We start from the raw sequence: 22475 nt of genomic DNA, 5'->3' as shown, positions 1-22475 counted from the left end.
GGGGCACCATCATCCACATGGCTAACAGCACAAACAAAGCATCAGGAGCAAGAATTAATTAATGAGGGAATTCCCTGGGGATCCAGTGGTTCAGACTTAGTTCTTTCACTGCTGAGGGCTTGAGTTCAATCCCTGGTCAGGGAACTAAGATCCTGCAAGCTGTGCAGTGCAGCCAAAAAATTGTTTTTAATAAATAAATAGAAGTAATTGATGACAGTATCCCCAAAGAGAGCTGAGGTTAGATGAGATAACAGGCATGGACTGCCTGTATCAGCACCTGGCTTGTTACTACTACTACTACGACTAATTATTATATTACATCATTATTATAATAATATTTAATCATTTTAATCACTATTACTATTATTATGACTGCTGTTCCCACTGCTTTTTAAATTAGTGCTTGTTTTATTTATTTAATTAATACAGCTTAGTGTGTACTACATTTATTATTACTTATTATTTTCTAATTAGGATATTATTTTTGCTACTCATTTTTACAATGATGGGAGGCATTAATATATATGGGTAAGGAGCACAAACTCTGGAGCTAGACTGCACAGTTCACATCCTATATCTGCTACTCACCCCTGGGGAAAGTCACAAAAAAAAAACAAAACAAAACAAAACAAAAAAACCTCTCTGTGCCTCAGTTTCTTTATCTGTAAAATGGGGTTAATAACAATACCAACCTCATAGGGTGGTGAAAACTAAGTAAGAAAGTGCTTAGAATTGATCCATAGTAAGGGCTTAGTAAGTCTTGCTGCTGCAGATGAAGTCTGGAAAATCATCTCCTGAGTAGGGGCATTTGATCTGGGTTTTGACAGATGATTAGGAGTTTGCAAGGGAGAGAAGGAAAAAGTCACCACTATCTAAGCAATGTGGCCTTCCCTCCAACTCTCATGCTTTTTAAAGGAGAGGGGTAGGTTGGGAGTCTCCAAAATTCATTCATTCATTTATTCATTTGTTCATTTTCTCACTCATTTAACAAGCCTTTACTAAGCAGGCCCTGGCTCAGTAAACACAGTCCCAGTGTTCAAGGCTCAGCGGGAGATGTGAGAGGAGCAGGCATGGCCCTTGACCTTGGTGAATCCAGTTGGAAGATGTGGATATCATTCAGTTCCAAAAAAAGGAAGCTCAGCCAACGAAAGACAACCTCCCTGGGGTCCCACAGATCCCAGGGCCCAGTGGCCAGGTGGAGAGAGGCCTTAGAATCTGAGAATCTGCATTGGTCCCCTCATGGGCTGGAGTGGACTGGGCCACAAATCTGGGCCACAGATGGACAGAGAAGAGTATCCACTAAGCTCCTGTATTCTAAAAGAAAAGGCATTTCTTGGCTCCCTCCTGCAGACTTGGTGCTCACAGCACAAATTCCACTGACCCTTCCCATGAGTCTAGATGTCAAGTGCAGAGTCTCCCATTTACAAGATAAAAAGACTAAGCATGAGAGAGGCAGAGCAGTTTATTGAAAGGGAGGAATGGGGGGCTCTCTTGCTCCCCTCCGAGAGCCCTCCACCTCCACTGCCCATGGCTCTGTTCCCTGCCCCCAGACAATTCCTGTGGAGCTTCCGGCTGCCAGGCGAGGCCCAGAAGATCGACCGCATGATGGAGACCTTCGCCTCCCGATACTGCCTCTGCAACCCCGGCGTCTTCCAGTCCACAGGTGCCTATGTGGGAGGGGACCCTGCCAGGTGCAAATCTACCTCCTGAGGCACCAGGTCTCTCCCAAGCACCCAGACCCTGGGAGCCAGATCCTGTCATCAACCCTCACTGAGCACCATATCCGTGCCACACCCTCTGCTGGGTGTGTGTCAGGCAGAGCTGCCTACATACACATCTCCCAAGGGCATGATCCTTGGGAGAGAAGGCAGGAAATAATGGCATGGGGTACTAAGGTATCAGTGTCTCATCTGGGGGTGGGGATGGGGGATTCAGCATGTCCAGGCTGGCTTCCCTGATAACCTGATTTCTGAATGGGGTTTTGAAGGATGAATAGGAGCTCTTCAAGAGGTCAAGGGGAGAAAGGGCCTTTGGGACTGGGGTTCTAGTTTGAGCAAAGGTACAGAAGCATGAAACAGACTGGGCAGGAAGCGTAGGGCCAGGGTGGATAAGACGGATATCAGCAAAAATCAGTCCTCCACACTTCCCAACAGGATGGGAAAGAAATGATGGCAGGCTTGTCCTGGCCTCTTCTCTGGATTTGAAGGTACCATAGCAATAACCAAGTCCAAGTACTAAGCACTCTCCATATGCTAAGTGCTTTACCTATGCAAGTCATGTAATCCTTACATCTACTCTATGAGATCAGCAGTATTCTCATGCTTCCAGATACAGACTCAGAGAAGTGAAAGGGGCTTCTCAGCAGTGCATCTATGGACAAGTCCTACAGAGCATTTGCCCACCTTGTGGTTATACATAAATTAGGGATTTGCTTGCTTATTATCTATCAGCCCCACAATTTTAAACAACCCACAAGGGTGGGGACCATACAGATTTTTTCACCAGTGAATCCCCATTCTGTAGCATTTATTAATTACTCAATAAATATTTTTAGGAAGGAAGGAATTTTAAAGCACCAGATTTGAATCACAGTTGAGCTATTTAATCTTGTGACCTGGGACATGTAACTTACTCTCCCTGTGCCTCAGTTTCCTAATCTGTAAAATGGGTGGGGGCAGTAACAGTGCCGGCCTCATGAGTGTTGTCAGGGGGTGTAAAGAGCTTGGCATAGGGCAAGCAACAGCAACATTAGAGCCAGTCATCAGGGGTAAAGTCGTTAATGAACATGAAGCTTTTTCAAAGTTAAACCTTCTAAAATATTGCAGGGGCTTCCCATGTGGCACTAGTGGTCAAGAACCTGCCTACCAATGCAGGTTAGACATAAGAGACGCAGATTCTATCTCTGGGTTGGGAAGATCCCCTGGAGGAGGGCATGGCAACCCACTCCAGTATTCTTGCCTGGAGAATCCCATAGACAGAGGAGTCTGGCGGCCTACAGTCCATGGGGTCACAAAGAGTCGGACACAACTAAAGCGACTTAACACACCTCATACTGCAGATGGGGAAGCTGAGGCTCTGGGAACTCAAGTACTTTTCAAGGTCAACCAGAGAGCTGGGGTCACAGCTGAACTTCCCTGGCTCTGGACTCAGGGCTTTAAAACATCACAGAGTAGCGATCATCTCCCTCCCAAATGCTCAGCCCAGCCTGGCTCCTGAGCACAAGCACGTGAAAGTCTGAATAATAGAACAGGAGCTTGGCTCTGGGAGCCCCACAATGCCAGCAAGATTACCAAGCAGCACGTGACCAAGCCCTGAACAAGGTAGCAAACAATAAGCATCCTCTGAGTTCCAAGGAGGCAGAGAACAGAGTGGGCAGGGGGCAGGAAGGGCTCAGCGGGGAGGAGGGCTGGAGCAGGAGACTAAAAGCAGGAGGGTTTAAATGGGTAGAAAAGGGGAGAAAAGGGCGTGCTAGGCAGGGGGCCCAGCAGGAGCAGAAGTGCCGGGTGTGAGGCACACAAGGGCTTGGGCAACTGACAGTTGAAGCTTGTTTGCAGCAGGGAGCTCCGGAAGAGTGGGAGGTGAGGCTAGGACTTGAATGCCAAGCCGGGAGGACAGGGTGGACCTTCAGGGCATTGAGACAGCCAACTCTCCGCCCTGAGGGGTTAGGGCGGAGAAGGGGGCGTGGCCAGGGCCAGGACTCTGACCGCTGTTGCGTCCCGCAGACACCTGCTACGTCCTGTCCTTCTCCATCATCATGCTCAACACCAGCCTCCACAACCCCAACGTCCGGGACAGGCCGCCCTTCGAGCGCTTTGTGTCCATGAACCGTGGCATCAACGGCGGCAGTGACCTGCCTGAGGAGCAGCTGCGGGTAAGAGGGCGTGGCCCCACCCAGCAGGTCTCCAGGCATCCAGGAGGAGCCTGCCTTTGGGCGGATGACCCAAGAGGGCCTCATCTAAGAGAGACCTCTCCAGGAGGGGGCCCTCCCAGGTCAATAACTGTCTTGAGATGTGCTAAGTTGCTTCAGCCGTGTCTGACTCTTTTGTGACACTATGGACTGTTGCCAGCCAGGCTCCTCTGTCCAGGGGGTGGACAGTCACAAAAGAGGTTGGTCCTGAAACGGGCTTTCGCAAGCAGTCCCATCTTAAGAAGGAGGTCCAAGACTGAACACCCAGGAGGTCTGCCCAGACCTCAGCCTTTGGGGAGCTCTAGACACCCATCATTGACACTTTCCTCGAAAGGGTGCCTCACACCACCTACTCTATTTCTTGGAATCCCAGAGTCTTAGACTCTCAGTGGGTCAGAGTAGAAAATTCCCAGTCTCTGCTCAAACCCCTCCCTCTTCCAGAGAGGAAGAAACAGGTCTTCCATAGGCTACACATCAGCTCGAGAGTTGAATGGAACCCAGGCTTCCTATCCCATCCTAAACAGCCCCCACCACTGCCACACTGCACCAGGCTCTGGCCTGGCATAGGGCACCCAGGGATGATTCAACCCAAGTTAAGGGTCTGGTGGGAAGATAAAATACATGTGAATTCCAGCCCTGCCTGATTCATGTTATGCTGACCATAGGAACCTAGCTATGGAGACCCAGCGGACAATACTATCACTCTCCCAGAGGCAGGGAAAGGGTGCCATCGTGGAAAACTTCACAGAGGAGGTGACTTTTGAACTGGCCTTGAAAGTTGAGTGGGAGTTTGCCCAGGGGAGAAGCAGGGAAAGGACATTCCAGAAAGAGGAAGTGGCCAGCACTTGACCTGGTAGGAAAGGGAGGGGCATCTGGGGTAGCCATCTGGATACATACAGACAGTGATGGGCACCAAGTCCAGGGCTTTGAACAACAGCCTCCAGAGTTTACCTGCTTCCTATGGGCAAAGTGGAGCTGAGAACTATCTTAGAAAGACAGGAGTGAGATTCAAAGCCTGGCTCAGCAAAAATGAACTGACAATTCATTTCTAGGATTAGTGGTGCCCAGAGCTCTATAGAGTTTCAGTTCCTTCTGGGTCAGAGTCTGGCAGGAGGGGAGGAGACAATGTGAACCCCACCCTGGCAGCTTAGCACCCTGTGTATGTCCCACAGCAGAAGTATGGTGGGGTTGGGGGAGAGCCTGGATCTGGAATGACTCTGGTGCTCTTCAGTGTTTGAAAACAGCCATGCCCTTAGCCCTTCACCCTCCTTGATCCCCAGAGAATATTTATTTTGGAGGGGGGCATGATATAAAATGAGGGCTTGAGAGTAGATTAGAGCTCAGGTCAAGTCCCATCTCCCCGTTGTTCACCTCCTGGATGACCTTGAGTAATGACTCACCCTCTCGGGGCCACCATTTCCTCAACCAGGAGAATGGGAATAATGACGCCTGCATCACAGAGCTGCTGTGAGTAGTAATTTTTAAAAACATAAAGGGCATAGCCCATGCCAGGTACATAGCACAAGCTCTAAATGGTAGCTTAGGTCGCTATTAAGAATCATTAATAATTATTTAAAATCCCCAGCCCTTAGTAAACTGCCTGAAATGTGAAAGGCCTTTGAAAACTCATCTCATTGTGGTACTTGGAGCAGGAAGCTGGGCACACCTGGTCTGGCAGGTAATGAGTTAACAGCCTGCCAGCACCAGTCCTGTTGGATCTCCCAGGTGCCACTTTATTGCTTCTGTCCCAGGAGAGCCTCCTTCAGCAGCTCCCTCCTTAGGCATTTTTCCCAATTCAAGTCTTTTGTTAATAACAATGCGCTGCATTTGTATAGAGCTTGTAACTTTCTTCTCATAGGGCTTTTGGGTCTATTATCTCAATTTAGCTTCAAACTCTGCCTGGGAGGTCTGGAAAGGGTTTATTATCCTCCTTGGCAGCCAAGAGGCAGGGAAAAGAACAGAGCATTGGAGTCACAGCCACATCCAAGTGCTAGCTCCTCCATTTTCTAGTTGTGTGACTTTAGGTAAGAGGCTTGACCTCTCTGAGCTCCCAGCTTATGGGATTAGTGTAGACATGTAAGGTATTTAGCACAGCACCTATGCCTCTGGGCTGGCTAATTAATCCAGAAGCTTTCAGGGCACAAAGTGAACCACACTGGCCTAGTCCTTGCTCTTCAAGGCTTTTACAGAAAGCTGCTGTGGACTGGGGGGTCTTCTTGCTTTCTTTTGGGGCTTCATCTTCCCCATGTGTAAAGCAAGGACTCAGCTTTAAGTATCTTTAAGTATCAGTTTGTGGCTTTGCAGAAGGATTCTCCAGGACATATAACATTTTTAAGTGACCTGATTTATGAAATTAAATTGACACAGACACATCACCTAAAGAGAGGTCACTCTGTGACCATGAGGGTACGCAGGTGGGAAAGGCTTTGGAGAGGTGCATGATGGGAGCAGGGGCTCAGGCAGGTTGAGCGAGTCTTGCCCTGGCCATCCTAATGGGGACAAGGCAGAGTGCCTAAAAGACTCAGGGCAAAGGCACAGGGTGTGGACTCAGAGGACAGGAGATCAAATCTCAGCTCCGCCTTTATGGCTGTGTGTCCTTGAGTGTGAGCCTCAGTTTCTCCATCTGCAAAGTGGGTTGATGACACTGACCTTACATTGTTCTCCTGAGAAGCAGACAAAGCACTTCAAGTGCCTGGTTCCACTCACCATGACACGGCTGCCCAGAGAGGGACCTGGGGTGGAGAAGGGAAAGAAGGAGAGGGGACAGAAGGAGAGCTCATCCACCCTCTGGTGCCACAGGTGGAGAAACCAAGGTCCAGCAAAGGAAACAGTCAGTTCGGGGCATCTTCTACTGTGGGTAGGGCCAGACCTCCTGGGTTCTTGTCCAAGCATCTCCATCAGAAATGACTGTATATTGGGCTCCTCAAGTTCTCCTGACAACCACAGGCATCAGGTACCATCCCCACCCCCACCCACCCCCACCCCCAGTTTACAGCAAAGGAAACTGAGCTCCAATAGAGGTAGCTGGCCAGTGGGGCTCAGTCTGTGAGGAGTCCAGGTTCAAACCCACGTCCATCTGAGCCCTTCCTTCTGCAGAGACCAGAAAGCAAGATTTGGGAATGCAGATTTTGACTTGTTTCCCAGCTTCCAATTTCTTCCTTGGCTGGAGGAATTCTCAACTCATGTCAATGAAAAGATGGGGGACTGATGTCAGCTTCAGGTTCGGCTAGATCCAGGTGCTTTGTTGAGGTCAGGGCTCAATCTGGTCTTTCCATCTCTAAGCGACCTCCTCTTCCAAGTTGGCTTCCCTCTTAAACAGGCTTCCCCACAAGTTCCCCAGAGAGGACCTGGACAACTCCAGGCTTCCATCTTGCTTAACAGTTTAGAGTCCCAGAATGAAGGCTTATTCGCTGGTATAGGTCACAAGTCCCTCTCTGAATCAGTCACTGTGACCAGTAGGATGAAATGTTCTAATTAGCCAGATGGGAGTCATTCACCGTCTCCTGGAGCCATGAGGGAGTGCTGAGTGGGCAGTGTCAAACCCCTGAGCAACCTGGACAGAAAGTAAGGGGGTGATTCTCCAGAGAACAGAGCAGGTGGGGAATGATGGACGCAAGGCCAGTACAACCACTGATGAGTGGCTGTTGTCTTTCTGAACATGTCTACCCAGCCAGGAGAAGACAGCCTGATTTGGTGGTGGCAGGTGCAAGGGTGTTTTCTTACAGGGGGTGGGGAGAGCCTGGTTTTACAAGATACAGGAAATGTGGGTGAACAGAGCTTCTTTCCTTGTGGGGGCAGAATGTGTAGGCTGTAGAAGGCCCTCAGAAGCTGCCAGGGGGCTCCCCGAGGGTGTCGTGAAGGATGAGGCCCTGTCTGTCCCCCTGCTTCCCGCCCTGGGCCTTCAGAATATTTGTATGGGCTGCCAGCTTTGCTGACAGAGAACAGGCCTTAGGGAACAGAACTCCTTCAACCAGCTGGCGCTACTAGGGAAAGCTCAGGGCCAGGCTGGGCCAGAACGGGAGGGGCAGCAGGGCTTCCTGGCTGCTCTAGGAATGCGGGGGCTCCAAAAAGGGAAGGTGGTCCCTGCCCTTCCCCACTCACCCCACCGCAGCCAGCTGAGTCCTCTCTGTCAAATCCAGGAAAACTTGCTACAGGCCAGCGCCCTCCTCCCCAACCCTTACCCTACCACCACCCCTAAGCTCCTGGATCAGAAAAGACGTTTAAAAACCAGCAAACACCATTTCTAAAACTTTGGGGACTCGAACAGTACTTATGAAATTTTTCATTTAACATTTCGAGGAAACCATCTGAACAGCAGCACTCGCAAACACAACAGAAGGAAATGATTTCATTATGTCGATGATGGCGACCAGCATTGTGCCTGGTTTTAATCAGCAGAATTAGACAATTTAGAATGTTTTTCCCAAACAGTTGGAAATCTGGGCAGGTTGTCTATAGAAGGCAGTGTCCCACAGCAGGGGGTTCAAAACACAGAGGGATGATCATTGCCAACATCTACAACTCTCCCACAGGGAATTCTCAGCCCTGGCTTGCATACCTCTGGTGACAGGGAACTCATTGTCCTACAAAGTTGCTTCTTCCATATTTCAGCAGCTCTAACAGCTAGAAAGTCCTTCACAGAGAACTGAAATCCGCTTTCTGGGAAATTCCCATCCCCGAGAAGAGATCTCTGGTCTCTGCCTAGGAGAGGGGCCTATAAGAGCCAAGATCAGCATCCCACCTTGAGGCACACAGAGTCAGTGATTTGCCCGAGGCCACATAGGCCAGACCCAGGCCTATGAATGTCACAGCGGGTCTTTCCCTCCCTTCTCTTGGGGCAGAACCTCTTCGACAGCATCAAAAGCGAGCCCTTCTCCATCCCCGAGGATGATGGCAATGACCTCACCCACACCTTCTTCAAACCTGACCGCGAGGGCTGGCTGCTCAAACTGGGTGAGATGCACACTCCTGCACTCTGGGGCACATGCACTGATGTGCCTGCAACATTCACGCAACACGGCTGATACACGCACCCATTTGACTTGAAGCCTCGGGTGGTGGAGTTGAGAGTCTCCTGAGCCCCAGGGCAGCAGTCTGCTTGCCCCAACCCTCCCTCCATCTGTCCTGGGGATGAGGGGACAGTGGGGGAGGGAACAATGAGCAGGAAGGGAGACAGAAAACTGACAGATTCATAGATAAGGCCTTCAACCACAGATCTTTCTTCCTGAAGTGATTCTGAGGAAACCCAGGCCCAGTGAGGCTAAGGGACCAGCCCAAGCCACATAGCCAGCCAGTGGCAGAATTCGGTGGGCAGATGGCTGGCTGTCCCTGAAAGGTGGGGGGCGGGAGTGCGAGAGGATGTGGCTTGGGGGCCTCTCCTCAACAGGACTAGGGGCAGGGAGGGCTCTGGGCCTGCAGAGGGGAGCTGTGGTGGGTGCCACAGCAGCAGCCGCTGCAAGTTCTAGCAGCGGAACTGTAGGACCCGGCCATCGGAGCCTGCCACCCCCACACACGCTGGGCACCTCTGGGCAGGAGCAGCCAGCCAGGCACAGAGGCTTTCCAAGCCAGAGGACAGATGCCGTATGTGAGAGCAGGGCCCTGGCCTGGGGGCCCATCCAGACCCTCCATCTCTCCAGGCCCACCTCCCAGTCCATCCACCTGCAGACTGCAGCCTCCTTTTCTTGCCCAGCTGACAGTTCTCAGCCCGAGGGCAGCTCTAAGTCACAGATCCCAGCTCCTCCATCCATCCTTGGCCTCAGTTTCCACAGCTGTGGAATGGTAACAGTCATCCCTGGGAGGATTAAACATGTGGGGAAATGACCATGCACTTGGGCTCTGGGGCTCAGACACTGGGGTTCAAATCCCAGCTCTGCTGCCAGACCTTGAGCTGATGATGTACCCTCTCTGCCCTGTGATCTCCTCATCTGTAAAACAGGGTTAATAATGGTCCCCTCCTCATAGGTAGTCATAGGGATTAATAAGTGAATGTTTCTTGAATCCTCTTGAATATTGCCTGGCAAATGAAAGATGCAAGGCTTAGCACAAGACCAGGCAGGGAGCCAGCCAAGGGATGAACAGAGTGGTGGGGGCAGGAGGAAAGTGCAGGAATGGCCAGCCTGCCCCTGGGGCCGGACCAGGGAGGAGCTCTGGTGCAGCCTGGAGGTGATGGAACCCCTCAGGTTTTAAGTGGGGGAGAGATAGATAAGGGGGAGGTGTGGGAAGCTAGGGGTTAGGGGGCTAGGATTGGAGGCCCTGCTCTTTCGTGGAGAGAAGTGCTGGAGCCCAGGGCAGAGGAGGGCTAACTGACTCCATCATTGGCTTTTGCAGGTGGCCGCGTGAAGACCTGGAAACGACGCTGGTTCATCCTGACGGACAGCTGCCTCTACTACTTCGAGTTCACCACTGTGAGCCTTACCCTACCCTGTCCCTCCCCTCAAATCCTTTCCAGATTCTCACTAAGCAGTCCATTGTAGAGCTGGGGCCTCTTTGAGATCATTTGGTCCTCCTCCACACCCATCTTACAGAGGGGGTAAACAACTACAAAGAGGGGAAGGGGCTGGGCCAAGGTGCAAGGCAGAGCTGGGGCTTAATGTCCAGCCTCCTAACTCCCAGCCAGGGCTCTTCCCATGCTGCTCCCTTGCCCTCTCCAGGGCTGGTCAGAGTCTGGGGAAGATGGGCACACTTCTCTTTGGGATCTGGGGTGCCGCTGAGTTCAGACAGAGGAGCCTGGCAGGCTATAGTCCACAGGATCACAAAGAGTTGAAGGTGACTTAGTGACTAAACAACAAAACTTCCAAGTTAACTCCCTGCCCTTGACTCGAGACTCCCTTTGCTGATCCTGATATTTCTTCTTATTCTTCTGCAGGACAAGGAGCCCCGGGGAATCATACCCCTTGAGAATCTCTCAGTGCAGAAGGTGGACGATCCCAAGAAGCCAGTAGGTGTCACCGAGGTGGCCTCAGGCCAGAGCAGCTGTAGGAATTTCCAAAACAGAGTGCAGGGAGAGGGTGGCTGGGCTGAGCTCTTCAGGAGGCGAGGCCATGCCAATGACACCTTCCAGTAGCTCAGGCTTGCCTCAGCCTCCCTCTTAGGGACGGGGATCCTGGCATCAAGAGGCATCAAGAGGGCCTGGCCACACTGTCTCTCAGGGCCTGGCCCCTGATACTGGCTCTGGGACCTTCAATAAGTCTCTGCTGCTTTCTGAGCCTCTATTTCCCCATCTGTCACCTGGGGATTTTAAGGGGAATCATGGATTTAGGTCAAGTCAGGCACATAGTAAGTTCTCAACATGAGAAGCTGCCTGTTCTCCTCTCACAGGAGGGCCTGGAAGTCAGGTGTGTCCTGCTGCTCTTCCAGATGCTGGTCTTGCCCAAGTGTCTAGGCCTCTCCAGCCTCTCCAAGCCTCCCCAAGAGCCCACACGGCTGCTCTTTCCTCCCACCCCTGCCCTGCCCTCACCTGGCCACTTCCCCACAGTTCTGCCTGGAGCTCTGCAACCCCAGCTGCCGGGGCCAGAAGATAAAGGCCTGCAAGACCGACGGCGATGGTAAAGTGGTGGAGGGCAAGCATGAGTCTTACCGGATCTCAGCCTCCAGCGCCGAGGAGCGGGACCAATGGATCGAAGCCATTCGGTAACAGATGGCTGGACTGGTGGGGAGGGGTCTCTTTTACCTTTCAGAAGCCCCTGCTCCTCTCAGGGTCCTGTTTCCTTGCCTGCAAAGAGGGCTAACTCCAGAACTTCCCTCCTGTTTCTGGCATGCAAATCCCTTCCACCATGTTCCGTGAGCATCCTCTCTGGGCCAGGCCCAGAACACGGAAGAGCAAGGCACAGAATTCATGGGAATGGTGGAGGATCATGGGAGATGTTACGAGTAAAGCTCTTTGCCCAGTGCCTGTTAGTATCAGGATCCTAAGTGGTCCTGGAAAGGCCTGGTGCAGGTGGGGAGGAGGACTTTCTAGGTGGAAGGAGCAATGCAGGCCAAAACAAAAGGGCAGGTCAGGCATAGGAATGCCTGGACATCTTCCTGGATAGCTGGTGCTGGGCAGCATGGGACCAGGCAATGCCGGGCAGTGCAGGGGTAGGGCTATGTAGAGACCAGGCAGCGTGAGGACTGAGCATTGGGAAATGAGGCTGCAAAGGATGGCAAGGCCTTGGTGGCCATGGCAGAGAGCTCAGGTTTCTTCTGAGTGTGCTGGAGAGCCACAGACAGGTGTGATGAGGGGAGAAAGTCCACTATGCAGGGGCTGGGGTTCGACAGTTGTGATGGGCAGTGGAGGGACAGGAGGAGGAAAGCCAGGTGAGGGGCAGGATAACACCTTGACTCTAAGTCCATGGGGAGATACCCGTGAGGGTGAGTCCTCTTAGACAGAGGGAGACACGGAAGTGGTCAATGGGCCGGGGACCAGGTATGTCCCAGAGACTTGTAGGGTCTTTTCCCTCCGATCTTGCAGCAGCCCTGTGCTGCCAGGCCAAACCCCCTCTCACCTTCATTTTACAGATGAGGACTGAGGTCCAGAGAGGGAAAGGACTTGCCCAGGGCTACACAGCCAGAGAGGGGCAGAACTAGGACTGGCAAGCAGGTCTGCTGGTTCCACCTGGGCTCTTGTCACCTCCTTGCAAGTCTGACGGGGCCTGGGGAGGCATCCAAAGATACGTGGGGGCAGAATTCCTGAGGCTCTCAGGCCTGCCTGTGGCACACCCTGGCTCGGTCCTTGTTGGGATCATCAGGTTTTACCCCTGCAGTGGGGCAGGCCAACCTCGCCCTGGGAGAAGCACACCCTTATTACAAGCCCTGGGAGATGGGATCCCCTTTGCCAGCCCATCCAACTCTGAAATCTTTTTACTACCCTCACTCCAGAGCCAGCATCACTCGTGTCCCCTTCTATGACCTGGTCTCTGCTCGGAAGAAGAAGATCGCCAGCAAGCAGTGAGCTTCCTTGGAGGTGGTGCCCGGTGTCCTGCGAGCCCCATGACCTGTGGTACCTGGAGACCCACTCCCACCCCAGGACCCGCACACATCCTCCTTCAACCCCCTTCACTTCGACTTGACAGCGAGGGGCAGGGGTGGGGGAGGCAGGGCTCAAGAGCCGGGGTGGGTGGGAACCACCAAGGTCTCAGAGCCCGATCATGAGGCTGCTGGCCCTGGGCATCCAGGAAAGGCCCTACCCCTGCCCCACGTCCACTACAGGAAGGGGTAAGGAAAGCGGCCACAGCCTGGCACCCTGCCCTCTCTCTGGGCCTCAGTTTCCTCTTTTGTTAGAAGTCTCCTTGCCCTCTGAAATGCCATCAGCCTTCAAAGCAAGAGGGGCCTGAGTGCTTCCTACCCTCCACCATGGTGACACCTCCGCTCCTGCTCAGGGGGTTCTCAGCCAGCCCCTCCCCATCTTCAGTGCGAGCTTGGCCCTCCCTGCCCAAGGGACACAGGAGACACATCTCAGATCCATGGACATGACCTCTGGGAGACCCAAGAGTACTGGACTAGGAGCCTGGACATCACAGTCTCAGTCCTAGCTTTGTCTCAACTTGCTGTGTGCCCTCGGCCGAGTCACACTCCTTCTCTGGTTCCTGGAAAACTGTGGTGCTTGGCTAGGAATGTCCCAGCCCTTCTGGTTCTGTGCACTTCACCCCTCAACCTGCCAGCAATGGCCCCTCTCAGACTGCTTTCTGTCCGTGGAAAGATAGGAATGTGCTGGGTCTCCTGAGGAGCTTCTGGCTGGAGATGTCTACACCTGTTTACTGAGCCGGAAGAGGCTCTGGACTGAAGACTGCTGGGAGGCGGAGAGCACAGTGGGCCCATCCTCAAGGATGTTCATTTTAGAGAAGGGACACGTGGGACTCCTCAAGCAAATGGCAGAGACATACAGACATACTCAAGCAGACATACTCAAGCAGAAATGGTGGTACAACCAAGAAGCCAAGAGAGCTTTGTGATCTGTGGTTACCAGGAGGGCTGCCTGGAGGCAGCAGCCATGCCATGAGTGATGTACACCCTTATAGCAGAGTCTCCGCCACAATTTCCCTGCTGGACCACTGCCCAGGGCCCCTGAGGTGATAAGCAGCTGCCCCAGCAGGGTCCTAGCATCCTGAGACTCTCTGGCATAGCACCATCAAGCATGAAGCTGGCTTCACTACCCACAGGCAGGCAGTTCTGTCTCCAGGGAGGCCCCAGCCTGGAGGAGCATTCCACAAACAGGTTTCTCCTCAGTAGCACAACTTACCCCGCCGCACAGGCCCTGGGGGAGTCCCTAAAGGGAAGTTCCCTTGCAGGAAAACAGGATATGGGGTTACCTTGGCTCTACTGTCAGCCTGCGTAGGTGAGCCGGACAAGGTGAATTCCCCCAGGGAGGGGAGGCAACCTCTCTTCCCCCACCTCACAACACACACACAACACAACACACACACTCTCTGTGGGGTCAGGACAGAGTAGCTGCCTTGCAAGTGGTGAAGCCACTGTCTCTGGAGGTGTGCAAGCACCTCGTAATGATACTGCACTGAGGAGGATCTGTTTGGATGTGACAGGAAGAAGATTTACAGGACATCTGAGGTCTTCCACAGGCCCCATGGCAGCATGGGAGCTGAGTGCCACATCTGCTGCCTTTTTTGGCCCTGAAGGGGCAGCCAGGGGTCATGAGCTCTGAGGTCCTCTCCTGCCACTGGCTGTGCAATCTTAGTCCACTCTCTTCCCCTCTCTGGTCCTCGGCTTCCTCCTGTCACTGAGAGGGTGGAATGGGGGATTTCTGGGCATGAGTGGCTGTTCTGGGAATCACTCAGAATAGAGAATAAAGCTCATGAGTCAACTCGTGGGTGGGGCTCTGTCCTCTGCATGACCACATCTGCCGTCCTTGAGGCCAATGTAGACCCTTCACCCTCATCCCTTTCCCAGCTGGAGACCAGGAGGGCCAGATGGGGAAGAGTGGGCACTCAGCAGACCCTGGACCCTCATCCTCTGGCCACTTGGGGCTGCCACCTGGACAGAAATCTCCAGGAGCTAAATTTTTGAAGCAAGAGTCTCTCTAAGCAGGGGCAAGAGTGCACTGGTTCTGCCAAGGCCAGGGGAAAGCAAAAGAACTTCCCAATAGGCCATGCTGTCTGAAGACAGAAAGGATGCTGCTCAGGAGCTAAGTAGTGAGTTCCCTGTCCGAGAAGGGATACAAGTACAGATTGGATCCATTGATCACTTGGGGAGTCACAGAGGGTCTTGAATTTGTTACTCTTCATTCATACTTCCCACAATCTTATGTTAAGTGCCTTGTTTCAAGCACTGGTAGAATAAGACAAAAGCCATGCCTGCATGGGGCCGACGTTCTGGTGGTCCTGAGTTCTAGGCAGCCCCTTCAGATGTATAGGGCACTGAGATGGCCCCCACACCTTAATCCAACCCCTTGTCTGAAATGCCACCATTGCGTCATTCTTTGAAGACCTTAAGGTGTTGAACTGATCAACTTTCATTCGGCCCAGGTTTTTGAAGCTCCTACTATGTGCCAGGCTCCACACACAGAACCAAGGATCCAAAGATGATCAAGGCAAAGCCCTTGCTCTCAAAAGGAACTCAAGTCTAGTGGGGAAAGACAGCCCATTTCAACTCATGCTGTTACATAGAGTGGAGCACATGGGCCGGTGGAAGGCTGAGCTGGGCAGCGAGGCAATCCAGGGGGCTTCTCGAAGGAGCCGTACTTGAGTGTTGGCAGCCAGATAGGAGAAAAGACACACACCTGATACTGCAGTGAGCTCACTTCAGGTCTGCCCCTCCCCATCACACACATCTTGACTGCGAATTCCTCACAGGCCAGATTGTCACTGCTCGGTGCCTGGCACACAGGATGCGCGATAATTCTTTGACTGAAGTCAACTGAAGACTCTGGGCCTCAGCATTAACTAGTGCAAGTATCTAGAGGCGCAGGGAACTGTGGGAACTGTGAAGCCGCTAGGAGAGGGCGTGACTAGAGAGGTGGGCGGGGCCACATCGCCATCTGGTCCCTTTCTGCCTTGCTGGCCCGGGACTCACCAGCTCTGGTGGCCTCTGCCCACCTTCCCATCCTTCTGCTACTCCTCGCTCTGGGCAGCAGGGGGCTCCCACCACTCGTGGATGAGAGGTTCCACGACGCAGGCAGACGGGAACTGAACTGGCTGCCCCTTGTAGGAATGAGGCCTCGGCCCAGAGTAGAGCCTTGACGTCCGCCTCCTGGAGAAGGATGCACCCGGTCAACTAGGACCTGTGGGATCCAGTAGCCCCAGACACCTGAGGGCACAGATGCCCATCGGCCTCCCCCCTCCCTTCATGTGGGGCACAGTCACCCCTGCTCAGCCAAGGAGTCGGGATACCCTGGCTCTCTGGCTTTCTGGTTGTGTGACCCTGAACTAGTAGCTTGCCCTCTCTAGATGTGATCTTCCTTCCTGAAGGGTTCAGACAGGTGAGTTTCCGGACATAAACCTTTAACGGGAACTTCCCTATAAGTGTCAGACGCGGGTACCAGGTGGCCCCTGCCCTGAGATGAAGTGAGACTGGTGTGTGTGGTGGGGTTGGGTGGCAAGTGAGAAGGTGCCACAAAAGCCCCTTACTTTAATAGGCCACAGGGGGGCAGTAATGAGGCCATCCGGGGTGTCGGGGCAGGGCGTGGGGGGGAGGGGGGATGGGTTCAAAGCCCAACTCTACCCTGTGTCTTAAGCAAGTTTCCTAGGCATTCTGAGCCTCAGATTGCCCATCTATAAAATGAAAATAATAGAGTATATGCAAAATACTTAGAACAATGTTGAGTACCTGCTGCTGCTGCTAAGTCGCTTTAGTCATGTCCGACTCTTTGCGACCCCATAGACGGTAGCCCACCAGGCTCCCCTGTCCCTGGGATTCTCCAGGCAAAAACACTGGAGTGGGTTGCCATTTCCTTCTCCAATGCATGAAAGTGAAAAGTGAAAGTGAAGTCTCTCAGTCGTGTCCGACTCTTAGCGACCCCATGGACTGCAGCCTACTAGGCTCCTCCATCCATGGGATTTTCCAGGCAAAAGTACTGGAGTGGGGTGCCATTGCCTTCTCCGGTTGAGTACCTACTCAGGGTTAAGTGCCATTATTATTATTATCACTTCAAGGCAAACTATATACATGCTTTGATGAAGATACAAAACAGGCTGGACCATTGGAGGAGGCAAGATTCATGTGGAGGTTGAGGGGGTTGTAGATCTGGGAAAGCTTCTTGGCAGAGGTGCCCATGACAGATAAAATAACTGGAGGCCTGGCTTTTCTAGCCAGGAGCAGCCAAAACAAGGATGCTTATTCTGGGACTCCCTTGAGTGTCCCAGAACAAGCCCCCAAAGCAAGAAGGTGAAAGGTTGAGTGGGGGCTGAGCTGTGTGCCCCAGGATGTAGTCCCTTGCATCTCAAAGGTTATTTTGTCCTTTGTCATGAAACTCTGACTGGGGATCCAATAACATGGCTGCTGAATGAGGCCATCACAGAAAGAGAGAGAACAAGCTTGGCACAGGATGGCCTGAGGTGGAGTAGGAGTGGGTAAGGAGGACCCCTGCCCAGTGCCTGGAAGCGTAGAGCTGGTCCTGGGGCCCTGCGCCCAGATGCCTGGGGCCAGGAAATGGGGAGGGGGCAGGCAGCCAGGAGTCGAGTGGCAGGTGTGAGAGACCTGGAGAAATTGATTTATTAGAGACTATGAAAAGAGCTAAATATGTTTGCCAGCTCAGCGATGACTCAGGCATTCCCCAGGGGTCCACAAAGTGTGAGCATCAAGGAATCAAAGTCAGGCCTCCTCCCACCCGGGCTCTGCCAGCCTGGAGCCTGTCCTTTGCAATGGAAGGATCACCCAGAGTGCCCTGAGAGCATTGTCCTCAGGAGGCAGCAGAGACCTCGCCCCTCCAGCCAGCATCCCCTGTATGCCCCCCTTACCAGCCAGACTTCTCCAGAATGGCTGAAGAATGAAGCTTCAGAGTGAGACATATCTGGGTCGAAGTCCTGGCCTGGTCCCAAATTGCTGCATGATCTTAGACAAGTGACTGACCCTCTCTGGTCCCACATTCACCAGGAAGGACAGATCCCCACCAAGTCAGGGCCCTTCCTCCATCTCCCTGTCTGGCAGTGTCATTCCTACCCAATTTGGCTTCTTCCAGACAGCTGTGAACACAGCCTCCTCTGCCTAAAATCTACCAACTTCCCTCCAGGAGACAAGCCAGATTCCACAGGGCCTCATTTCCAGAGAACTCGCTCTTCCGGTGCCGGGTTCCGGGCTGGTGCTCTGGGAGAAACAAGAATGAATCAGAGTCAGAGGCTGGAGGCAGGGCACACAAAAGAGGGAGGAATGGTCTCCTTGTGGAGCAAAGGGCTGGGGGGCTGCAGTAAGGGGGTGGAAAGGGGACCTGGGAAGACCAAAGGAAGAGGGGCTCTCGGGGGAAAAAAAGGGTCAGTTGAGGGGGCACTACAGGGACTGCTGGGGGAAAGGCGTGGATCCCCTGCACAGCAGTGAGCAAGGATCTGGCAGATAGGTGCAGTGAACTGTTCATCCAGCATGGAGGAGCCTGCACGTGGATCAGCAGAACTAGGGAGCCAAACAGAAGCGGGGACGAGACCAGCCAAGGAGCAGTTAGCACCAGGGGCTGGGGAGGGGGTCACGGCAAGAGACGGGGGAGCTAGAAGTTGTTTCCAGGTGGTCCCTCTGGCTGCTAGTAGGGATGGATTAAGGAGGTACATGAAGGCAGGGGCATGGGATGCTGGGGGAAATGACTAAGGGACAGCATGGAACCAAGACCATCTGACCTGAGACCTGTGCAGATTTTAGTCATCAAATTACCAACCAAAATGGGGCCCCTTCTGAGAGTGCTGGAATGCCAGATGAGAGTGGATGCTGGGACAACAGGAGCAAACGAGGACTGTCCCAGGTCCCCAAGACATATGATCACCCTGGATACTGAACATATCTACTAGGGACCAGCAAGGAAGTGGGGACATAGAAGGTGGACCTATGGGCTGGAAGGGACGTGACCCAGGGTTGCTTAATCATGGACAAGCAAAGGCAGCTATTTCATGAAGAGCAGATGGGGCTCTACCACCACCTAATTCCAGGGAACACTTCCCCCTTATGAGTCTTCCCAAGTCCTGTCCCAAAGGGGTGTCGTATGGAAGGATCATGAATGTAGCAAGCCTGCATTTGTATACCAGACACCCTCTGCAGAAATTTGCAGCCACTGTCGTACGAGAGTGGAGTCGTTCTTGCAAGACTGAGAATGGGGACTCTGAACAGAACTGCCACAGGTGCCAGGGGCTGCCCATCCCATCCTTCCCTGCCCAGCTGAAGACCCCCCTCCTGCAGAAAGTTGTCCCTGACTACTCCAGCCTTTACGGCTCCTTCAAGATTCCCAGAAGTTTCAGAACACAGGCCCCCTAGCCCCAGGACCTACTAAGGGGACTTAGTACCTACTTCTGTCTCAATCTTAAATATTCACAGTTGTGGCTTTTGGAGAGCTGGCTTCATGGTCTGGTTCTTCCAGGCTCAAGAGAGGGTATAAGATTTGATTCTGCTGCTGGACTCCAAGGCCCACAAGCCCCTTCTCCCCATCTCTCTACTTCTACACAGAGAGCCTCCAGCTTCATTCACAAATGCCTTGGCCTGTAAAACCATCCTTCTTCTTCATGAGGAAACTGAGGCTCACAGAGGTCAAAGGGCATGTGCTAAGGGGTCACCCACCATTGAGGCTCCATGAGAAAGACAGAGGCAGAAAGTACCAGTATTTATTGAGCATCCTTCATGTCATCTGATCTGGTAGCTCACAGGGTAGACAGGATTATTTCCATTTAACAGATCAGAATGTGGAAGCTCAGTGAGTCGGTGACTTGCCCAGAGTAACATGGCCAGGAAGCAGCATCTGATTGGCTTGTTTTTGTTGAGCTGTTGAGGCTGGGAGGACCCAGGAACCTGCAGGGAGCTTCCAGCAGAAGTAGAGGATTAACTCTGTGACCTTTACAGTCCCCTTGATTCTTTGAAACTAACACTTAACTTTCTTCTCTTCCTGCCTCCTCCAAAAGATCTTCATTTAATAAACAAGAGCCCAGAAAAGACCCAGCTTTGACCCAAGGAAATTATATTTTGAATAAAATGTCTCCTATGAAAAAGGAATAAAACATGCTCATTGGAGAAAATTGGGAAATGCAATGATCAAGAAGAAAAAAGCTTAGATCAAGAATTCTTCAACCTGATATAATAAACATTTCAGATTATTTCCAACACACTTATACACTTTATGTGTCACATCTCTGCAATGCTTCTACTGCACAGACAAGTTTGTAAAAGTCCTTAACACGACAGAAGCAATATTTCCCCAGTTGTATCAGTCAGCTCAGGCTAGGTTATGCTGTAATAACAAATAACCCCTAAATCTCAGCACCTTCACACATAAGACTTTATGCCTTGCTCACACTGTATGCTTAGTGGGGGTTGGACAGGGGCCTCTGTTTATCACAGTCACTCAGGGACCCAGACTGGGGCAGTGCCATCCTAACGCAGTCCATCCAGAGTACTGCCTGGACATTATATCACTTCTGCCTACATTTCACTGGCCAAAGCAAATCATATAGCCACCTAACTTCAAGGAGCCGGTGAGTTACCCTCTACCACCAGCCTACCAAGAAAGGAGAACAGAAATACTTGAATAGCAGCACTAATGCCCATTATAATTAGGATGACCAATTGTCCTCATTTGTCAGGACCAAGGGCTTTCCTGGAACGCAGGACTCTCAGAACCATAACTGAAAAGTCCAGGGCAAACCAGGACAAGCTGTTCACCCTCCCTGTACCGTGTTACATATTCTTTACAAACTCATTTCTCAATGACTGCACAACAGTCCATCTAGTAGATGAGTCATGGTTTTTATCCCTAATCCCCTATTGTTGGAGACTTAGATTGTTTCCAGTTTTACACATTTATAAATCCACTGTCTTAATAGCTTCATGAATAAAATCTTGTTCATATAGCTTCTCAGAAGTGCAATTACTGGCCATTTTTCAGGCTCAGAATACTCACTGTCCCTCCATATTTCAAAAGAGTTTGGAACAATATGACTTGCCTTCTACAGCAGAAGCAAGGTCCACTCCTGAACACTCACCCGGAACCCTGGGCAATCATTCTCCAATCTTTGCAGCAGAATCCCCTGGAGGGCTTGTTAAGGAGGGCTTGTTAAAACAAACTGCTGGGCCCCACCCCCAGGGTTTCTGATTCAGTAGTTCTGCTGCTGCTGCTGCTAAGTCGCTTCAGTTGTGCATTTCTAGCAAGTTCCCAGGTGATGATGGGGGTCTGAGACCACACTTTGGGAACCATTGCCCTAGTGGTTCAGTGTCCCTGCTGTGTAATCTGACAGGTGATGCTACTCAACTACACACCATCTGCGTAATTGGGAAGATCGCGTACCTGATCTCTCTCAGCTCAGTTTCCTCATCTGTGAATTGGAGCCATTGTGAGGATGAGCACAAGCAACATTTGGAGAGCTTTTAAAAGCATATCAGGGACTTCCGTGGTGGTCCAGTGGTCAAGACTACAAGCTCCCAATGCAGGAGGCATGGGTTTGATCCCTGGTTGGGGAACAAAGATCCTGCATGCCACTCCAAGAGGCAAAAAAAAAAAAAAAAAAGCTCTGTTAAAGACGGTTATAGTTTTCAGCAACAGATTGAATAACTTCATGTTTTAAAATATTTGTTAATTTGAATAGAATTGCAGTTATTAAAGTTTTCATGCCTTTTATGTCTTGAGTGGGAATGAATTTTTTTCCATGCAGTGATGTAGCATTTGTATTTCCTTTTGAATGTGAATTGTCAGCTCCTGTCCTTTGCCCACTTACCCTCAGGTTTCTCTGTCTTTCTTCATGGGCTGCCCTAGCTCATTATAGAGCAAAGATAACAGACGGACCCCATGGCTGGGCTTGTTTGCTACAAAAAATTCTCCAAGGCTGCTGCTTGCCTTTCGATGAGGTCATTTTTCTGGTCATTTTACAGAGTGGCCAAATCCAGTTGACTTTTCCGTTTTTATTTCCTCTATCACTTTTAAGCAGAAATTGTCTCCCTTCCCCTGAATGTGAAAAATATAAAGGAACTGGATTGTGAATGATGGAATTTGGTGCACACTGACAGTTGGGGATGGAGTGGGGAGTGAGAAGAGGGTGCCCTCCTGGCCCATCTCAAACCCTCTGGTTTATGCCTCTGGGCATATTCAGAAATCCAGGGCCTCTCAGCAACACCCACCACCGTGCACCCTCAGCTCTGCTCCAGACATAGCCATGTTGTCTGTCTGCCCAACGCCCCTGCCTAGAGAGGCACTGGACGGTTCAGGTTTGGATGGGGCCACTGAAAACTGTAAACTGGCCATAGGCCTTAGACAGCTTCTGGTTCAGATCTCTCAAGTGTTTGCCCTGTAAGCTTTGCCTAAGTCTCTATTTTCTCACCTTTAAAATGGGATTAATAATACCTGAAATTGATGGTAAATTTCAAATAGATCACCAGACATGGCGCGCTTAGCACACGGCTGGGTGCAAAGAAAGCGCTCAAGTAAATGGGACTCGTGCTGCCCAATTCTGTTTCCAGGGCAGGG

The 22475-nt window shown here is 51.8% G+C and overlaps 1 protein-coding gene and 1 long non-coding RNA gene across 2 annotated transcripts in view; one reads left to right on the top strand and one right to left on the bottom strand.

Moving 5' to 3' along the window:
• CYTH4 (cytohesin 4) overlaps positions 1-17347 on the top strand; it is a 33519-nt gene extending 16172 nt beyond the window's left edge. Inside the window, exons 7-13 of the mRNA XM_055574035.1 lie at positions 1551-1663; positions 3723-3871; positions 8749-8860; positions 10235-10311; positions 10773-10844; positions 11382-11536; positions 12764-17347. Coding sequence (XP_055430010.1) covers positions 1551-1663; positions 3723-3871; positions 8749-8860; positions 10235-10311; positions 10773-10844; positions 11382-11536; positions 12764-12836 — 751 coding nt within the window. The 3' untranslated portion in view covers positions 12837-17347. The remainder of the gene's footprint in view (positions 1-1550; positions 1664-3722; positions 3872-8748; positions 8861-10234; positions 10312-10772; positions 10845-11381; positions 11537-12763) is intronic.
• A 171-nt stretch (positions 17348-17518) lies between these two features.
• Positions 17519-21150, bottom strand: LOC129646999 (uncharacterized). The gene is made up of 3 exons (XR_008712235.1): positions 21001-21150; positions 19624-19823; positions 17519-18139 (listed from the first exon to the last, which is right to left on the bottom strand). It is a non-coding gene; the product is annotated as an uncharacterized LOC129646999 (long non-coding RNA).
• Positions 21151-22475: the final 1325 nt, after the last annotated feature.

The sequence above is a fragment of the Bubalus kerabau genome, chromosome 1, assembly GCF_029407905.1.
Source record: "Bubalus kerabau isolate K-KA32 ecotype Philippines breed swamp buffalo chromosome 1, PCC_UOA_SB_1v2, whole genome shotgun sequence".
Taxonomy (NCBI): domain Eukaryota; kingdom Metazoa; phylum Chordata; class Mammalia; order Artiodactyla; family Bovidae; genus Bubalus; species Bubalus kerabau.
Note: the sequence above shows the minus strand (reverse complement) of the source record. Positions and strands in the feature narration are given on the sequence as shown.